Here is a 21,291-nt window from a genome sequence, read left to right as displayed (position 1 = left end):
GTCTCTAAGTGTAGACGATAAGTTCTCATTGATATCACTTTCGCTTTAAGACGATTTCCCATAATAATGAATCTTTCATGTTCTTTTGGTTTCCGAATTGAAAGAAATCCCTGCATGTTATTTGTAACATGAGTTGAAGCACCAGAATCAATCCACCAAGTGTTAGAAGGAACTTTTGTAATGTTTGATTCGAAACACACAAAGGTCAAGTTAATACCTTTTTTTTCAAACCAAGTCTTGCGTTTAATACAATCCTTCTTCACGTGTCCTTTCTTGCCACAAAAGAAGCACTTTATAATAAATGTTTTTTTTTTCATTAGTTCGTTTAACATTTCCAGACCCAGTAAGTTTCTTTGATTGATAATGCTTCAACTTTCTTTTCTTATTACCAGCTCCTTGAGTAGTAGTCATAACATTATGTGAACTTTCCTGTCTTAATCTCAATTCTTCTTGAACACACATGCTAGTCAACTCATTCAAGTCCCACTTATCCTTATTTGTGTTGTAGTGAATCTTGAATGGGCCAAATTGAGAAGGAAGAGAATTGAGAATAAATTGCACGAGGAAAGATTCATCAACATTCATACCTAATGTTTTAAGTTTTGCAGCTTTGTCAGCCATATTGAAGATATGATCTTGAATTCCTCGAGTGTCATCCTATTGAGCCGTAGTCAGTTCTTTCGTTAATGTACCAGCCAATGACTTATCAGCAGATTTAAATCTATCTTCAATAACCTTTAAATATTCCTTTGCGCTAGTTGCAGTCGGTAATGAAGTCTTTATATTATTTGTAATTGTCATTCTTATGAACATTAAACTAAGTCTATCAGATCTTTCCCAAGCCTTCATTTTATTTACTTGTTCTACAGTACTTTCATCAGTCAAGTCAGACTTTTCAACAAGTAATGCTAAATCAAGATCTAATACACCCAGTGTGAATTGCACATGTTTTAACCATTCTGAATAATTTGATCAAGAGAGTATAGGGACACTTGAAGCATATGAATGTATATGCGGAAGTACCATTGCAAAAATATAGAATAACATTAATACTTTGAGTTTGTCAAAAATTTGATGAACTATTGATATCATCTATATTACACCTTTGGGTGAAATATTGACATATCTAATGTTCATTCAAGAATATTTATGGAGGACTGATACCATCCTTGTGGAATAGTGTTGTTACATTTGGGTATACAACCCTAAACTGCAAGGATATCCAAAAATAGTATCATCCTATCCCATCATATAATTATTTGAATTAGATTCCCCTTTGGGAATATCTAAATCTCATAATTATATGTGTCAATATTATTTCCTTAATGTCGTTTAGGACTAATTCCTTAATATTATTTTATAAGTCATTAGTCCAGGTCACTTTGGTGGCTACAAGACTAATGCAATAATATAAAATAAAAATATCCTATAAATAACAAAACTTTTATTGTAATTCATATCACAAAAGTCTATCATCCTAGGCTACTTTAGCAACTACTAGTCAGATAAAACTTAGGGAAATGAATTACAAATAATATTCATCAATTTCTTTAATTTTTACTAAGCAATTCAATAATAAAATAACTATAATAATTATTGAATATTAATGCTAAGCAGTTCAATAATAAATAACAATAATAATTATTAAATATTAATGCTAAGTAATTCAATAATAAATAACAATAATAATTATTGAACATTAATGCTAAGCAATTCAATAATAAATAACAATAATAATTATTGAATATTAATGCTAAGTAATTCAATAATAAATAACAATAATAATTATTGAATATTAATCAGTACGAAAACTTATATTATAATCATGATAACATATAAATCATGCCTTCATGTGAAAGGTAAATATTATTTCACAATTTCATATATATACATATGAATAAATAAATAAAAGTCCAAATATAATAATTAGATTTTAATTTTATTTATCATATGTAAAATCAATAATTTATATAAATCATGCATTCATGTGAAAGGTATACATTATTTCATAATTTCATATATATACATGTGAATAAGTAAATAAAATTCTAAAAATAATAATTAGATTTTAATTTTATTTACCACATGTATAATCAATAATTTATATAAATCATGCATGTGAAAGGTATATATTATTTCATAATTTCATATATATATATATATATATATATATATATATATATATATATGTGAATAAGTAAATAAAATTTCAAAAACAATATTTGGATTTTAATTTTATTTATCACATGTATAATCAATAATTAATATGAGAAAACTATAAAGTAAACCATAATTTATAGTTTTTTTAAATCAAAAATTAAATCCAATCAAATAATCAAAAATATAATTATGATTAAAATTAATCATAATTATAATAAATCATATTTATCAATTTATAATTGAGAATATAAACTAAATTTCTCAATTTTGATAAAACCGTAAATATTTGAAATATAATAAATCAGAAATATGCAAATGGCAGAACTATAATTTTGGCATAAATTAAACCGGAGGGTAAAACCATAAATATGTTGACAGAACATAACCTGAAATTACGAAATTTGCAAAGGGTAAAACTATAATTTTGCAAAACCTAGCCTCGAGGGTAAAACCATAATTATGCCAAAAACCTTAATCTGCCTTCGTCGTCGCTGCTTATGCGGCGTTGCTGCTGCTGCCTGCGACGTGGCTACCTGTGCGCAGCTGCTAGCAGCAGTTCTAGCCTGCGCGCGGCCGCTGCTACCACGGCGCTACCGCCGCGAGGCTGCTACTGCTCACGCACGGTCGCTACCGCTGTGACGGTTCCTGCTCGCACGTGGCTGTTGCCAGTGCGCGGCCGCCGCCTGTGCACAACCTACTCACGCACGGTCGCCACGTGGGCTATCTGCCTGCGTGTGGCCGACCGTCGCATGGACGAGTTCTAGCCGTGTGCGGCCGACCGTCGTATGGACAGGTTCTGTGATGCCTGCATACGGGACAGGTTCTGTGATGCACACGTTACCTAGCGTGATCGCAGATTCGCAGTGAGGTCGACGGTGACCATTGCTGCTTAGCAATTCTTGGAAGATGAAGGTAATTTTATGCATCGTAAATAAATTTATAGATCTAATATATTTGATCTAAAAAACCAGGCTCTAATACCAATTATAAGCATAAAATCTATAATTATGTTATATCTGAAATGCGAAAATAACTTATATGCCAGGATTGAAATCAAGTATATAGATCTAATTATTACGATGCGTACCTTTTGATGTCATCTCCTCATGGATCTCTGCTAAGCACCATCACCGTCTACAAGGAGTAGATCCTTTCTCCTCTGAGATTCCTCTGAGATTGATGGATTTTTTTTTTTTTTTTGGAGAAAGGGTTTTGGGGAGAGAAATGAAATCCCTCAACGGAGAGAGGTCGAACCCAATTAGTTATTATATTATATATCTTATTCAATTATAAAAGGATCACAAAATCTAACAAACAGGTCGCAATCGCGAATCCCCTAGTCTCCGTTAGAGGCCCCGATTTTTAGGATCGTAGCGTTGGTTTTCCGGTTTCAAGAATCTCAAGATTTTAGGGTTTTTGTTGTCCCCCATCTTTCTAATGGATTCTACTGTAACGCATTGGATCGATTGCTCTAAGTATCGTGTTCCTGAGCTGATGATTCATATTTTCTAGTTCTTTATTTAATCGGCAGATTCGTGGCGTTCCATTGGCTTATGATCGTTTTGTTTTGATGTTTTACGTTTAGGCTATACTTCGAAGGTGTCCGACAAGTCTCTCGTTGTTTGCCATCCTTTGAGCGTGTCGATTAGATCCCTTCGCCGGCGGAAAGCAGGAGCTGCAGGCTGCAATGGCCATTTTTTTCTCCGACCAGTTCACAGGTGATGTTACTTGCGGTGAAGTTTCAGCTTTGTCGGTTTTTACTCTATCGTTCCATTTGCAACATCTCATGGTTATGCTTGTTGTTTATTGTAAAGTTTATTTGTGGAGAAATTTGTCCTATAAATTACAATTTCCAAGTTTGAAAGGCTTCGTATCAGTCTATGTCAGTCGATCTACGTGATCAACTGTACGGTGGGGAACCCTTTTCTAAACTTCATCTGCCTGTACTATCTCGCACCCATACGGTTTTAACATTTTGTCATAGTTGTATACAAACGATCACAATCATAGGATCCATGAGCTGATATATTAGATATCTAACATCTTAAATGAAGAGCAAGGCTATTTCTGCCTTTTGGAGTTCCTTAAAAGAAATCATACCTATGCTAATATTAGTGATGTGATGGTACTAAGATTCGCCTTTCTGGCCAAGAATCACGAGATCAGAATCATAGGATTTAGGATTGGTATGTGCATTGATACCTTTGTTCATTTTGATTGCAGTCACTTAAGTTGTAGAGCTAATGATATTCAAATTTAACCAGAGTACAGAGGTCAGAGAGTATAAGAAACTGATGATTTTGAGTGTCACAGTATATTTTCTCCATTCAGATACAAACTGTGTATGCTTTTATAGTTGTATGTTTAGCAGGTAAATGTATGGTTTCTCTTGGGAGCAGAATAATTTGATCTTTTAAAGTAAATTCCACATGATGAGCCCATCTTCATATTCAATCTTATAGTTATGCTTTCTTTTCTCAGCTAAAATATGAATTGTCCATCTAATAGCCTGATAGACATGTTTGTATCAACGCTACTCAGAATCTGTCACTAGTGACTGAATCGAGGTTTTCATGGAAGTTGAAGATGGTTTATGAACCTTTTGTTTGAACAAGGAGAGTGTTGGCGTTGATTTGCAGGAACAATGTACTAGCATTTCTGCAACTCAATTTCCTATGATCGTCATAAATACTAACATCAGTCAGTAATCATTATCCTATTCCTGGCCTGGCAAATGAGAATGCACGCCTACATAACATTTTTACTAACATTTTCATTTATCAGTTGTCTAATCTAGGGAATTGATAGAACCCTTGCGGATTCTAAGCTTGGGGTTGATCTTTTAGGGGATCAGCCTTCTTGGAACTCTATAGGGGTTCCTTCCTCCAGGTTGCTGCTTAAAGGTTGCTAAAAGGATTGATCTATTCATTTAGAAAAGAGGAGGAATACATGACTATTTGTAGGGCTTCTAATCCCTAACTCCTAATAGAACTCATACTCAAGACTCCTATTTCTAACCAACTCTTAATGATTCTCTAAGAAGCAACTTCCAAACTAATCCTAACCTTAGCCAGCCTCTTCACCTCTTTAATAGGGGTTGGCTTAGTAGGTTTTGTAACATCCCTCGTTTCTGAATTTTTATATAAGTTTCTAGTTGTAATGTAAGTATCTATTTTAAATTTGATAAAAGAGCCAAAGTATGAATATGAGAACTTATTCATAAGATTTGGAGGATTTGTTCAAAAAAAAAAAAAATCTGAGGACCTATATGTAAACCCTGAGGACCTAATCGTAAATATAATAATACAAAGACTAAACTACAAAATGAACAAAAATACAAATTCCACCATTTAAGCCTCTCTGCCTTCGTTCTTAAGGAACCAGAGAAGGCAGCTACGTGGATGAACAGAGAAAGAAAGAAAGAAGAAGAGGAAAAAAGAAGGAAGAAGAAGAAAAAAAAAATTGGGGCTTTGAGGTTTCTTACTCAAATCTTCTCAATTGGGGTCATAATTCTCAAAGTCAAGTATTCTAATCCCATCCTACAGAAGTATTAGTCTATGTTCCTATATTGATTCTGAAAGATTTATGCTTAGAATCTGATATTTCTCTCTTTGGACATAAAACCAAGGATCTAAAATTTTTTCGGTAAACTGACCCCTATACACTCTTTCAGCTATAATTTTTAGCACCAAATGTGGATTCAGGAAAGACCTAGCTCGTTTGAAATTAGACTCTTATATCTTTCTTTTGACACTAATTTTGTAGATTTTGGACACCGAATACTTACCCAAACGTCTATTTCAAATGAGCCTATATATGTTACAGAACAGGGATCAAAATTTCTGACCTTTTGATACTAAAATACCTATAAGTCCCTGTTGGAAATTTTGATTTATACCAAACTGATTTCGTTCGAAACTAGACTTGTAGACCTTTCTTTTGACATATAGATTGAAATATTTGGAATTCAAATGCCTACCCTATTATCTGTTGAATCCGACCCTATGAATTCTGTAAAATAGTGATTTTGTTTTTGACCTTGTTTTACCAAATCAAAGGTAACTCCTTGTTGGAAACCATGATTCGTACGAAACTTATTTCAACAGAAAATAGATTGATATATCTTTCGACAATAGCCTTCTTGAGGGTATTGGAGCATAATTGATAATCTGAAGTATTTATCCAATGAGCCTCTCGAATTCTGTCAGAAATCGAGCTTTGATCGATTTCGTATCTTCTGTTTTCGTTCGTTTGGAAATAGATTTTGTTCAGTTCTCTTCACTCAATTGTGGCTTATATTAATGTTTGAACTCTTGTTTGCTCTTGTCTATAAATTATTACCATTCCTGAATATATTGTGTAAGGTTTATGCTATATCACATTGACTTATATAGGCATATGTATAACCCATTATTCCACATTTGCTTTCGATGTGTGCCTATTCTAGTTTCATTCCTTTGGATATCGAATTCATCTAACCTTCTTATTTGAATTGAGTTGTATGTGATTGCTTGGATTCCATATGTGCCCTTGCTTTCAATTCCTTTCAAATCTGAATATAATTGTGAAAGATTATTGCTTACTTCGCATTGACTCGTAAAGGCACATGTACGTTTTGTTGTTCCGCGTGTGCTTCCGATATGTGTTATTTATTGTTCATACTATCCTTTGTACTCTGGTGTTTGTGGGATATTGTGAACCTTCGCCAGAAATGGTGAAGGGAGTTATGCATAGAGCTTGAGATGCTCTGTCGGCCCCTATGACTTCACTCAGACGTGTGTGGATGGAGCTCCCAGACGTGGGAGACTTATGTTTGGTGGTCATTCAGAAATAGATATACCATATTATGTTATGGTCCCACTTCACCTTCTATATGTTTGATATGATATCCAGAGCTTTGGTTATGTGTTTCTGTACATGCTTTGGATAAGAATGATATGAATGCAATGTCAAAGACGATGTTTGAGCTTCTGTTTGGTATTTGTTATTGATATGCTCCGAAATATTCCATATGTCGTTGATATGCTCCGGAACATTTCATACGCCATTGATAAGCTCCGAAATATTTCATTCATTGTTGATATGCTTCGAAATGTTCCATATGCCGTTGATATGCTCCGGAACATTTCATACACCATTGATAAGCTCCGAAATATTTCATTCATTGTTGATATGCTTCGAAATGTTCCATACGTCGTTGATATGCTCCGGAACATTTCATACGTCATTGATATGCTCCGAAATGTTCCATACGCCGTTGATATGCTCCGGAACATTTCATATGCCATTGATAAGCTCCGAAATGTTTCATTTATTATTGATATGCTCCAAAACGTTTCGTTCGTTGTTGATATGCTCCAATTACTCTATGCCCCATCTATTATGAATCAAATATGTATGATTGAAATGACAATTGTGATTCTGCACCTAATGATATTACGTCTATGAATTCTTATATTCTGCCTTGCATTTTGAAACTTTATCTCTTTGGAAATTGTCCTCTTTTGACATGGATATGTTAGTCACTTACTGAGCTTTATATGCTCACCCCGTTGTTGTATAAATTTTTCAGGATAGCTTGTCGCTTGCTTAAATGTTAAGATTGGGCTGAGGCAGTGGAAAGCTAAAAGATTTTGGACAGATCTTTATTAGTATATATATGTTTTTGTTGTATAAGCACACGCTGCATCTAATGAAATGTTGACGATGAATCTAAACTTGTGGATTTTGTAAAAGTTTAAAGGACCTCTCATGTTTAAGATTCTGGAATGTTAAGTTTAATTCGTGTAACGATATGAACTTGTGGTAAATGTTGGTTTTATGATTGTACAAACTCCCACACTTGTGAATTTATGTTGTGGTTATTATTTTGGTGAGTTGGGTTCAGATTTTATGAATCATCGAGCGATGTGTTATATGTTTATGAACTGCACAGGGTTTATAAATTTATGAATTTATGTTGTGGTTATTATTTTGGTGAGTTAGGTTCATATTTTATGAATCATCGAGCGATGTGTTGTATGTTTATGATCTGCATAGGGTTTATAAATTTATAGATTATAGAGGTCAAATTTTGATCTGAATGTTTTCTTAGTGACCTCAAATGTATGATTGGATCCTGGATGGATTTGTGTTGTGTTGAAAAATTTTAAATATCATGGATATTTTTGAGGGGCGTGACAGGTTTTACATGAATGCCCCTTTCAATGAAACTCAATTAGGACTCTCCTAGCCAGAGTCCTAACCAAGGTAGGCAATACCGAATGATACCGCCTGGTACCGGCGGTACGTACCGATCAGACGGCATACCGGTACGCGGACCGCACGCTACCGAACGGAACGAAAAATAATAAAAAAATTATATATATATATATATATATATATATATATATACGAGGCGACGTTGCGTCGCCCACGTGGGGAAGGAAAAGGCGACGTCGTCGAGGCGATGCGACGTCGCCTTTTAAATAAAAAATATATAAATATATATAATATTATATATATATTTATATATTAATTTATATATATATATAAATCGCCCCACTTGGGAAAAGAGAGAGGCAACGTCGTAGAGTTATATTATATATATATATATATATATATATATATATATATATATATACCGAGCGGTATATCGAACGGTATACCGCTCGGTATACAGTTTCGTACTATACCGAGTGAACGTCGAAACTCCGATACGGTAGGAAATTGCAGACCTTGGTCCTAACAGACCCGCCCTCTTTAAATCAGTCTTGTCCTCAAGGCTGAGGCTCCATGAATTATGGGAATTTGATCTTCAAGTCGTTATAGTTCTCCCAAGTGGCATCTTCTATTGATAGGTTCGTCCATTGTATTAGCATTGCAATAGTGGGTCGTCGTCGTCAAGTCACAATCCATCGATCAATATGGCACTCGGTTGGGTCTGAAGTTCTCCTTGGGTAGTCATATTTGGTAGATGGCTTTGGGCTGTCTCGTTTTGTCCCATCTTGAGCTTTAAACATGACACGTGGAAGACTGGATGGATTCGGGAGCTGGCGGGTAAGTCCAATCTATATGCTACCACTCCGATGTGCTCCAAAATTTGGTAGGGTCCATAGAACCGAGGTGAAAGCTTCATATATGCTCTGGTTTGGATTGATATTTGCTTGTATGGCTGGAGTTGTAGGAAGACTCAATCTCCTACTGAAAATTATCTTTTGCCTTTGTGTTGATCATATTGTTGTTTCGTTTGAGATGCAGTGAGATTATCTTTTAGTAACTTCAGCATTTTGTCTCTGTCCTGTAGTTTCCTGTCTACTTGTTCGACCTTAGAGGTGCTCAACACATATTTTGGGATCACAGGGGGAGGTCGGCCATACATAGCCTCATAGGGAATACATTTTGTGGATGAATGATAAGTTGTATTATACCACCACTTGGCCCAGGGAAGCCACTTTGTCCACTCATTTAGCCAGTCACTGGTGAAACATCTTAGGTATGTCTCCAAGCACATGTTCACTACTTCAGTCTGGCTGTCGGTTTGTGGGTGATACGCCATACTCATTTTCAATTTAGTGCCCTGCGTCTGGAATAACTCTGTCCAAAATCTGCTCATGAAGACCCTATCACAATCACTTACAATAGATCTTGGCATCCCATGCAATTTTACAATATTCTCCATAAAGATTCGAGCAATACTAGAAGCAGTGTAGGGATTACGAACTGCGCAAAAGTGAGCATACTTTGTAAGGTAATCAATCACGACAAGAATTGTAGCTTTTCCTTATGATGAGGGAAGCCCTTTGATGAAGTCTATTGATATATCAGTCTATATTGAGTTCGGGACGGGTAGAGGTTGCAACTTTCCGGGACTTGCCACTGTCTTGCCATTATGTCGTTGACATATATCACATTGTGCTACAAATTTAGTAATAATATTTTTCATCCCTACCCAATAAAAATTTTGCTTAATTCTCTTATAGGTTCTAAGGAACTCGGAGTGCCCGACCATAGGTATGGAATGCATCTTTTGAAAGATGATCTTTATGCAAGTAGAATTTGGCACAAGCACAATACATCCCTTATAGCACAATTCTTTTGAGTCTCAACTGTAATGAGCCATGGAGCTTGGTGCTTTCTCTAATTTTTTTATGATCTTACTGGTCTCCAGATCATCCTGCCATTCCCTCTTAATATTCTTAAGAAAGTCGCTGGTCGGAAGTGAAACGACCGAAAATTCTACTTGCTCGGGTAGCCACGAAAGCACATCTGCAACAACATTCTCTTTCCTCTTTTTGCTGCTCATAATCATATCCAAGAAGCTTTGTTACTCATTTTTACTGCTCAGGGGAAGATATCTTCTGCTTCAAGAAATATTTTAGGCTTTTCTGGTCGGTCTTGATTTGAAAGCGTCGCCCAATCAAGTATGGTCTCCATTTGGTCACCGCATGCACAATCGCGAGTATCTCTTTGTCGTAAATAGTTATCTTGAGATAGGAAGGAGATAATGCCTTACATGTATAAGCGAGGGGGCGGCCATCTTGCATTAGTATAATACCAATTCCGACTCCAGAGGCATCGGCTTCAATAGCAAAAGTCTTGCTAAAGTTGGGTAGCGCCAATACAGGCGTTGTCGTCATTGCGGCTTTAAGTTCGTCAAAGGCGGTGGTGGCTTTGTCTGACCATTGAAAAGCATCTTTTTTCAGCAAGGAAGTAAGGGGTGCGTTGATCTTTCCATAGTTTTTTGTGAACTTGCGGTAGTAGCCTATTAAACTGAGAAAGCCGCGTAGCGATTTTATGTTCCTCGAGGTCAACCAGTTCTGCATTGCTTCAATTTTGGAGGGGTCCACCGCCGCACCTTCCTCTGATATGATATGCCTAAGATATTCCACTTTCTATTGAAGAAAGATGCACTTTGATTTTTTGACCAAAAAAACATATTTTCGTAAAATCGTCAAAACAAGTCGAAGTGCTGAAAATGACTTTCAAGAGAATGGCTGTAAATAAGGATATCGTCGAAGAAAATCAGCACAAACTTAAGAAGATAATTCTGGAAAATATCATTCATAAGGCTCTGGAAGGTGGAGGGAGCATTGGTGAGACCAAAGGGCATTACCAAAAATTCGTAGTAGCCGTTGTGTATTCGAAAGGCAGTTTTCGGTATGTCTTCTTCGCACACTCGTATTTGATAATACCCAGATCGAAGCTCCAGCTTTGTGAAGACTCGTGCTCCCTTTAATTCATCAAGTAATTCATCTACTACTGGAATAAGGTATTTGTCCTTGATGGTTATATCGTTGAGAGCTTGGTAATCAACGCACATTCGTCATGTTCCATCCTTTTTTTGTACGAGGAGCACCGGTGAAGAGTAAGGGCTGCAACTTGGCCGAATAACTCATGTTTCGAGCATCTCTTTTATAATCATTTTTATTTCATTCTTCTGGAGATGTAGATACCGATATGATCGAGTATTTGTTGGAGGTTTGCTCGGAAGAATTGGTATATAATGATCATGCCGATGGGTAGGAGGTAGATTGCGCGGTTCGTCAAATATATCTGAAAATTTAACAAGAAAATGAAGTAGGTTTGGATCTTCAAATTCTCTTGTCTCTCTCTTAGTTTGCTGCTCAAGTTGTACCAAAAAGCCGCTGCATGCTTTGTGCAAAACCTTCTCCATTCGTTGTGTGCAAATCGTCGTTACGTCCCCCCTTACGTTTCCCGTGCAGTATCACCTGTTTCCCCTTACTGTAAAATTTCATAATTAGTTTCACAAAATTCTAGAAAATATCACCTAATGTCGTAAGTCATTCGATGCCGAGCACGAAGTTATAATCATCAAGAGGGAGGAGGAAGAAATATGCAATTATCTCTTGGTCCTGTAGCAACAGTTTCACCTATGGGCACTTATGATCATACTTCAAAATTCGTCCGTCAGTGACCTTAACGTCAAACTTGTTGCAATTCTCGATAGGTAAGGCCATCCGGACAGCAACTTTACTGTGTATAAAATTATTAGTGCTCCCAGTGTCCATAAGAACGGTGATAGGTTGTTGCTTCAGAAGTCCTCCCACTTTCATTGTTTGCGGGTTCGCGTAATCGACAAGGGCATGCATTGTAATATCAACTGGCTACTGTTCTTCATCCACGACCTCTTCCTCATGCTCCTGGATCTCCTCCTCCATGTCTTTAAGATGTTCAATCAATAGGAGGCGGCCCTTTTTGCAACGATGATCACGGTTCCACGGCTCGTCGCAATGCCAACAAAGACCCTTTGCTGATCGGTCACATAGTTCTTCTCTTGTCAATTTTTTTGGCAGCGAATGACAGTTGGGAGCAGAAGGAGGTTTATATGTCGTGAGCCTAGGAGAGGTTCTTATCCTCCGAGCATCTTGGTTGAGTCGTTCTTCTTGTATTTGGGCGAAAGCAATCGCAACTGTCACGGTACGAAGCTGCCGTGCCTTAACCTCCCCTTTTATCTCTGGCTTGAGTCCTTCGATGAATGTTCCTAACAATTGACGATCAGTCCAATCATGAGCAAGGTAGGATAGCTTCTCAAACCTGGTTTAGTACTCTTGAATCGTAGAGGTTTGTCGAATCTTTGCGAGTTGGCCATTGATATTTTCATACTCCGTAGGTCCGAAACAATTTAGTAGTGTGTTCTTAAATTGAGTCCACGTTGGAGTCCCATAATTGTATTCTAGCCAATTGTACCACTGAATAGCATCTCCTTCAAGGTGGATGATAACAATTTCCACCATAGCATCATCCGACGTTCGGTAGCAGCGAAAGTAACGTTTGACGCGCGAAATCCACCCCGCCGGGTCTCCTTATTCCCATCGCGGGAAGTCCACCCTCGTGCATGGCTAAAGAATGTCCGAGGGCTATCCCTCCTTCTCTGGAGGCTTCTCTGAACTCTCTCTTCGCTAAAATTTGGTTGGACTCGACGGTTGTCCAATTTTAAATTCTGCAAACAAAGTGTACAATTTGTCCTCCAAGCGCGATTCAAGCCGCGATTCAATCCAAGATTCTAATGCTTTAAATTTGGTATCAATTGGATCTTGAGAAGCCATAGCATATGCCTGTAGATCAAAGATGTCCCCATCTTTTTTCTGTTGACGGGTTAATGGCATGGGGTGGTGGAAGGTTCAGAAAAATTGAGGATCACGGAAAGGTATTGCAGCAGATTTTTACGTCTAAAGTGTAGTAGATTGGACGTAAAAGATTAATGGTTTATATTGAGAATTTTTTGACGAAACCAAAGGGAAATCCATTGTTAAGAAGTGTCAAAGCTATTGTAAAAAATTTGTAGAGATTTGGATAGAAAAAACGCAGTAGCAAGATCAAACAAACTGTGTTATGCGGTTGGAATTCTACAGCGCATCTTTCATCGTAGAGATAAAAACGTGCGATGAAAAGTTTATGTAGCAATATAAGAACAAAATTTTTTTTTTGGATTTTTGAATAAGGATAATTAAATTGCAACAACAGTAAGGTAGGAAACTATAACTTGTTGCAATTCACAGGGAGATCAAAGGATGATCCGCGGTGGTGGAGATAACGGCAAAATTCGGCAATGATCTTTTAAGCAATTGTGGGAATTGCTTTGGACGGTTGTGAAGGGCTAATGGATGGCTGTGGAAGGGCAGCAAGATGCCAAGAACGTTGCTCTGATCCCAAGTGATAGAACCCTTGCGGATTCTAAGCTTGGGTTGATCTCTTTAGGGGATCGGCCTCCTTGGAACTCTATAGGAGTTCCTTCCTCCAGGTTGCTGCTCAAAGGCTGCTAAAAGGATTGATCTATTCATTGAGAAAAGATGATGAATACATAACTATTTATAGGGTTTCTAAACCTCAACTCCTAATAGGACTCCTACTCAAGACTCCTACTTCTAACTAACTCCTAATGCTTCTCTAAGAAGCAACCTCTAAACTAATCCTAACCTTAGCCGACCTCTTCATCTCTTTAATAGGGGTCGGCTAGATAGGTTTTACATGAATGCCCCTTTCAATGAAGCTCAATTAGGACTCTCCTAGCTAGAGTCATAACAGAATGCTTATATCTTGATGGCTTTCTCTAAGAGAAGTTGGCAAATGGGCTTGTATATATGATCTTCGTGGGTTGCTGTTGGTAGCATGGGATTAAATAATTTGGGTCTTGTTGATCATTTCACATAAGTTCCTAGATGATCATGAGGAATGGCATCAAAGAACTTATCATTTGCATGGTACAGGCTGCACTGAGACCTACTGTGTCTCCTATTGAATCTTCGATCTAGATGGAACCCCAAGATGGTCCTAATAGTGGTATAGGATTTGATTTATGCTTTATGTAAAATATTGAATACTCCATTAGTAGAAAAAGGAAAGAGTGGACTTCTCCTTATAGAGAGGGTTATGCATCTTGGATCAAATTACTCCATGTCACTAATATAGCTGGTTGCTTGGGTCATTATATGAAATTCCACATCCAATTTATGGAGGAGGTTATGCTATGGAGATTGTTGGAAATGAAACTTGAATTTTGTGGTTGTGTATATATGTCTTAAGTAATTTAGTTGAGGAGGGTAGAATCACATGCAGATTTAAGATTCTCATTGGATAAGTTATTTTATATGTGCAGCTTGAAGTGCACATTCTCTTCTACTAGAAAATGTCATTATTGCTCTATTTAGATTTTACTTGTGTTATTGAAAGTAGAAAAGGAAAAAAAATAATAACAAAATTACTGGTATTTTTGTTTCTATAAATGAACGATGCTTAAGATCCTGAAACTTGTAACAGTTTACCAATTTTTATGAGTTGGAATGCATTTTAAATCGTGATTAGTTCCAGAGAAATATGAACAGATTGAATGCCTTTTGAATTTGTAAATATGTTTGTGTCTGAATGGTGGTACTTTTGCCTGGATGTGTAATATGATTCAGGGAGAGTGGAAACCCAGGCAATGCAGTCTTCTTCATTGGAGGCTTTGTGCTGGGAGGAATTATGGCTGGAACACTTGCTTGTGTTTATGCACCTCAGGTATTGGAGTGATATATTTTCTGTGTCTTACATTACCTTTCTAATATGTTTCCTGTAAACCTTACATTTGCTGAGCATCTATCTTAACTGCTATGTGGTGGGTGAAAATGAGATTGTCGAATACTTGTGCTGATATGAGTGCAACCTTTTTCAGCATTTATTTTGTAATAGTTTCAAGTGGAAAAGGTTTGTCAACATACATCTCTCCTTTCAGTGGAAGCTGTAGTAGGTCATCACACGGTAAATAGTAGAGTGGAAAACCTAGAACAATGTATTTTGCTTGACTCCTGGAGTGCTTGACATCGTATCTGTTGTGTGAGAGGGCATGTGCATGTGTGTGTATTTAGTAGTTTGGTCTCCAGTAGAGTTTAATCTTACACCAGCTTTTGCTAGAAACTAACATATGATGACCCAGGTGAAAATTCTACATTTCAGGATTAAGCAAATTTTTGAAGACATCAACAAACTTCGATTCATGATTTTGTTCTTATCTCCTTTCTGATGAGCAGTATTGTTTCAGATCAGCAAAGCACTAACTGGAACTGACAAAAAAGATCTAATAAGGAAGTTACCAAAATTCATCTACAATGAAGAGAAAGCTTCAGAGGTATGTCTTATGATTATGGTATTAATATTCAAGTACAGTTTACAACATACAATTCTATCTCTTTACCATGCTAGTTTGGTTTTGTTCTCTGTCAATCATTTTTTGCTTGATATTTTTTATTGGCTTCTGCTGCAAATTACCATTATCCTAGTTGTCCAATTGTAATTCAGTAGAACGCTGCCTCCTCATGCAAATGGGTCAAATGATTTGCTTTTGTTTTTGATTAGCTGGAATTGAACAATGTGTTGCTAGAATAACATTTTTATTATCCAGCTATCAGCGAATAGCAATCACATCCCAATCTAGTCTTCCTTCATCTTCAAAATTATATTTCATAGGTACTCATGTTATATGCCATGCCCCTAGTTTCATCATTGTCTTGATGCTCTTAGAGGTCCCATCTAGTTTCCAACAAACTTGGTCTGGACTTTATTAGCTATTTTATTGCTACTTTATGTGTAATCGTTGCATTTTAAAATGTACTGAACTGTGTCCCTTGGCTTTCTAATTACTTCAAATTTCTGTTATTTCTAATGTACCATTGTTGCAGAGCCCTGATTATTTTTATAAATATTCTTCGTTACAGGACAGACATAGGAATATGTGGTAGAATTCATTAAAGATCTAAGAGAAGAGTGCAAAACAGGGGAAGAAGGAAATATAATTGATGGAGAAAAACAATAGAAGCCAATTGTCAATAAGCTTCGGTATGCACCTGCAATTCAAACCAGCAAAACACCACCCTATTCGAACTATCCTAATTCCTAATTTGATTTAGAATAGGACCTTTTAATGGAAATGGCCACCCATAATTCTTCATTTATTAGTCTTGGTGGAAACATTTTTGGATAAATTTGATTGTTTTAATCCTTTGATGATTTGGCCCTATTAACTTTTCTCTCTCTCTCTCTCTCTCTCTCTCTCTCTCTCTCTATCTATCTATCTCTTAATGGCCATTGATCAACTCTAAAACATCCTTAAAGCTGATGTAGAGATTCCTATGGTATTGGGAAATAATAAAGTTAAACATAGTTACTTATATCGCAACCTTATACATGTTATCAAACCAAATCTTATGTGAGACATAACTGCATCAGTGGAAAAGCTTCTCCAATCAGTGTGCCTCAAGGGATCATCTTCAAATGAATGACTAATGCAACTAGTCATTGGTTTATCTCCTTCATTTATATGACTAAGATGGATGATAGCTTTTCTTGCTGATACTATATGCACATATCTAGTCACTCTATGTTAATCGAATGTGGATTTGCAATCTAGCTCTTTTATAACTTTAATAAATACAGATAAAGTCCTATGCTTTGAAGATCATTGCAACATATCCATGTGTACTCAGTATCTTCCTACGTCTGCTTATGCTAATTTTCCATTAGCTACTCAAAAGGAAGAAGCCATGTCTCTTGAGTGAAAAGATGGAAATATTTTCATCTATTGCTTTACTTGAGGTGCACTAACAACCAGCCAATTGGTTTTATCAGAAATCGAGAAAGGCACTGGCGGAGAAGATTGCACAACTTAACGCCACCATTGAGGATGTTTCTTCTCAATTCCGACCAGATGATGAGCCAAATGGAGTGGCTGTGACTTCCGACGAGTTTGAAGCTGCAAAATAAGATAGCCCATAAGTTGGGGGCATGAACGGTGTGTTGGGCTGATAGCCCATATTCAGCTCATGTGGGCTAGGGCAGCCCACAGCCCACACCCCCTCTTAACTTAATCCTAATTAAGATTAGGGGGTGTGGTGGCTACGTTTTAGAAGCAGAAAAATGCTATAAAAAGGCAGCAACAAGGTAGATCTTTAGGGAAGAAGACAAGGACAACGCAGAGAGACTGTTCTCAATCATCTAGCAACTGTTCTCAATCATCTAGCAGTGTTCTCATCTCAGGTTAGATCAAATCTACAGTAGACTATTACTGTGATTACTTGGGGAGGTTTTAGATATTATGGGCAGTGACGTGATCCTTGTATCCCAGTTATTCTCTTGTGGTTGTTGCTAGGGTTTAGGGCAAGAGATTGAGATTTGTATATTCATTAAAAATAACTGATTGATCTTGTTGGAATTTCGACCTCGGGGTTCTTTTACTATCATCACAAGCGTGAATAATAAGATTTTGAGATGATCTGAGCACATATTTGTAGGTCATGTAGTAATATGACAAAGAAAATAACACTTCCTACATTGTTGTTGATGGGTTCGCGAGTCTCAAAATAATTCACCTCCTACCTTGTTTAACATATCAATGTCGATTGAAGATTTAATAATTCGTAGCATTTGAACCAAAAGAAGAAGTGTGCATTTGACTAAGAAGAGAAAGGAAGAAAAAAAACACCAAGAGCAAATACGAGAGTTTGAATTCGATCCCAAGTATTGGGACGGATCCTCCTCAACTGGTAGTACTTAATAATACTATCGGATTCGGAATTCGATTAAAGGATCCGATCCGATACTTCCCTCCCAACCCATGCCTGGTACGCTCACCCTCGGCATTCGGACCAGCTTCCATCACCTTGGGTAAAAGAACCGGCACCCACCCGTTCCTCCCTCGCGGTATAGAGGCCGGAGAATGCAAGGTCAACGGGAGCGCCCGCGCGTCTTCACCGCCTGCCTCCTCCTCCTCCTCCTCCTCTCTGCCTCCGCCTCCGCCCGCGCTGGTGCCACCACTCATTCCCGTGCCGAGGTTTTGATCTTCGTATCAGTTCCCTAACTTCGGAACCCTAGTTTTTTCCATTTGGTTCCACTTCTCAGCCTTCGACTTATTCGCAGGTCAATTGCAGCAATAGATGTGTCGCGGAGAACTGCAATTGTAAGTCGGTTTTGTTCTGGGATTGGGTTTCTGGTCCCGGTGGTAAAAAATTGGTCCTTGAGGTATTTGCGTACTAATCCGATGTTTTTTGTTTTTTGCAAATTGATCAGCCATTGGGATCCGATATGGGAAGTTCTGCGGTGTGGGTTGGACGGGTTGTCCTGGAGAGAAGCCCTGTGATGAGCTCGACGCTTGTTGCAAAGTCCATGATGAATGCGTTGAGAAAAAAGGTTGGTAATTCTTGTTGGCAGTTCGATGTAATCTAACATGATCACGCATGAGATTTCTTTCTTTATTTCTCTGTACGATGGAAGCGAATCAGGACGTACATAGTGATTTCCTGTTGCATTCGTGGATTCAATTGTGGATCAGATAACAGGTTCGCAAAAGGTTCTCAGAAGATTATACTTGAACCTTTGGTTTGTACCCTGCTTTGCATGTTTTTGATATCACAAGGAATATAGTGTTACTCTGTAGGCCATCAAGCATCTTTTTTGCCCTTTACAGTGCAGTCTATTTAGATGACAATTGAAACCATCTCTGACATACTGTGGGAGAAGTTGGCAAGTTTGTCCACCATTCTGCTTGAATTAATCTAGTTTAGGCCATCGTAAGCAGTTATTTGTTGATTCATGAGGCTGATGAATGAAAGATAGATGACAGTTGAAGTTATAGCTGACATATTGTGGGAGAAGTTAACTTGCCCAGCATTCTGCTTGAATTCATCTAGTTTAGGCCATGGCAAGCAGTTATTTGTTGATTCGTGAGGTTGATGAATGAAAGATATAATGTTGATGTTATTTGTTAGTGACCACCACAGAATAGATAGCCTTGTCTATGTTACAATGTGCAGAAATGTATGTTGGGTTCATGTGTCACATGAGTTTTCTGTTTAATGTGAAAAGGGTATATTTGGAGGACATAATATAGCATGTACCCTCTTCATGATAATATCTGAGGTGTAGCAAGGTTATTTTTTTTGTTTCTGCTGCTTTCATTAGATCTATTAGTAGCATATGAGAACAAATTTATACATGTTTATTATAAAGACCATTGCTAAACTATAGAAACCATAAATTTCCAATTGGTGATAGTTCCATTATGCAAAACTGATGCATATAATGCACTGCACAGTGCATTTATCAGTAATAAGTAATTTGATATTTCTTAGATGACATGGGTGCCTATTAAGTTGTCTAGCTGCAAGATATGGTCTATCGGAGCCCAGACCGAGTAACAAAACTCAAGTTAGCCTAGATAATTACTCAGGAATTTGCATTCAAAATTTTCATATTTGAGGAACCTTGTGGCAATATTTTCTTGGTAGGGAACCTTATAGCAATATCAGGAATGATTTAGAAACCCCACATCTGAACTGCCTAAGATAGACATTAACAATTTCATGTTTCTAGGTTCTTTCCCTAAATTCAGGTACTTGGTTGAAGACAGGTCTTCCAAAAGGTTCAATGAGCGAGGATTAAATAACCATGAGACAAGCATATAAAGAGTGAGGTTGCTTCAATGCAATCGTGTGAAACCCATTGACCATATTGGAAGTTTTACTGAGCCTCCACTGATTTCTAAAACTTGAACTAAAGTAGAGAACCAAATTTTAAGCTTTTGATCGTCGAGTTTCTTGAGATTTTGCACTTAAAGTTTTTGTGATCTTTTCTAGATGTGCATCCATCCAGGAAGAACATTTAAGTTGAGTTATACAAGCAAAAGATTATATCTTCCTCTTCCAAATGAGGCATAAATGACATTTACACGTGTCACAGAAATCATCTGTAAACTTGCTGATAATGATTCCCATTGTTTGAAATACTTTTCAGGTATGATGAGCGTTCAATGCCATGAGAAGTTCAAGACCTGCATCAAGAAGGTGAAGAAGTCCGGAAAGGTTGGGTTCTCTAAAGAATGCCCCTATGAAACAGCAATGCCGACTATGATGCAGGGAATGGATATGGCCATTTTGTTCAGCCAACTGGGCATTCAGAAGGCAGAATTGTGATTTCAACCAAAGATTCTTCCTTAAAAATCCATCACTAAAGATACATGGGTCTCAACATTTCAAACCATTCTTTGTTTGATTCAATCCATCGGCACAGACACAGTAATCCAAACACGGTTTGCCTTTTTTCCTCTTGTTTTATTCTTCAGAGATTGTTAAAGGAGCTTTACATGTTATATATTAACCAACGATGTGCATTTGCAACACACATTTGTTGTAAAAGAAGCTGTAGACTGACATAGTCAATCGGTACAGTTTATGTTCCAAGTTCATTTCATAGTCTCATAATCTTATAGCTAAGTTGGTATTCAGTTATGATTTGATTGACTCCTCTAATATACAACAGCAGATGATCAATTGTTAGTGGGAGAACATATTTCCCCAAGGCCAGACATGCGTGACCCGGGCGGGCCCCGCCGCCATCAAAAGAAACATCGTGGGGAGCCGAGTCCAACAGAGGTGGAGCCATTGGTTGGGACACACCATGTTTGGGAATCTTATCAACAAGGGGAGGGGGGAAGGGGGAGCGAGGGAAAGCGGATAAGCCTAACCCGTCGTCGCTAACGAGATTGGCTCATGGTGCTCCACCAACTCAGCTTTCCTTGCCTTTTCGGCCCCCGCGCTTAGTGCCCTTCCCCATGACGTTTACCCAATTAATCCACGCACATTCCATTTATGACATCATGATTTG

General features: G+C 37.5%; 2 protein-coding genes across 2 annotated transcripts; both read left to right on the top strand.

Annotated features, from left to right (window-relative positions):
* The first annotated feature begins 14,334 nt into the window (after positions 1-14,334).
* LOC135638501 (uncharacterized) lies at positions 14,335-17,397 on the top strand. Its single transcript, XM_065151630.1, has 4 exons — positions 14,335-14,363; positions 15,063-15,159; positions 15,680-15,766; positions 17,263-17,397. The coding sequence occupies exons 1-4, from the start codon at positions 14,335-14,337 to the stop codon at positions 17,395-17,397; spliced, it is 348 nt and encodes a 115-aa protein (XP_065007702.1).
* A 748-nt stretch (positions 17,398-18,145) lies between these two features.
* Positions 18,146-20,872, top strand: LOC135623407 (probable phospholipase A2 homolog 1). The gene is made up of 4 exons (XM_065126341.1): positions 18,146-18,463; positions 18,550-18,589; positions 18,700-18,819; positions 20,422-20,872. Exons 1-4 carry the CDS (start codon positions 18,350-18,352, stop codon positions 20,598-20,600), a joined length of 453 nt encoding a protein of 150 aa, XP_064982413.1. The 5' UTR covers positions 18,146-18,349; the 3' UTR covers positions 20,601-20,872.
* The last annotated feature ends 419 nt before the right edge of the window (positions 20,873-21,291 follow it).

This window comes from Musa acuminata, chromosome BXJ1-3 (assembly GCF_036884655.1).
Source record: "Musa acuminata AAA Group cultivar baxijiao chromosome BXJ1-3, Cavendish_Baxijiao_AAA, whole genome shotgun sequence".
Taxonomy (NCBI): Eukaryota; Viridiplantae; Streptophyta; class Magnoliopsida; order Zingiberales; family Musaceae; genus Musa; species Musa acuminata.
The sequence above is the reverse complement of the archived record's forward strand: the minus strand, read 5'-3'. Positions and strand labels throughout refer to the sequence as shown.

What these genes read in the sequence shown, in the direction of transcription:
- LOC135623407 (XM_065126341.1), top strand. Translation starts at nt 18,350, where the DNA reads ATGCAAGGTCAACGGGAGCGCCCGCGCGTCTTCACCGCCTGCCTCCTC. An exon ending in TGTCGCGGAGAACTGCAATT is followed by an intron (nt 18,590 to 18,699) that starts GTAAGTCGGTTT and finishes CAAATTGATCAG; the next exon opens with CCATTGGGATCCGATATGGG. An exon ending in TGAATGCGTTGAGAAAAAAG is followed by an intron (nt 18,820 to 20,421) that starts GTTGGTAATTCT and finishes AATACTTTTCAG; the next exon opens with GTATGATGAGCGTTCAATGC.
- LOC135638501 (XM_065151630.1), top strand. Translation starts at nt 14,335, where the DNA reads ATGGCATCAAAGAACTTATCATTTGCATG. An exon ending in CTTGTGTTTATGCACCTCAG is followed by an intron (nt 15,160 to 15,679) that starts GTATTGGAGTGA and finishes GTATTGTTTCAG; the next exon opens with ATCAGCAAAGCACTAACTGG. An exon ending in ATGAAGAGAAAGCTTCAGAG is followed by an intron (nt 15,767 to 17,262) that starts GTATGTCTTATG and finishes TGGTTTTATCAG; the next exon opens with AAATCGAGAAAGGCACTGGC.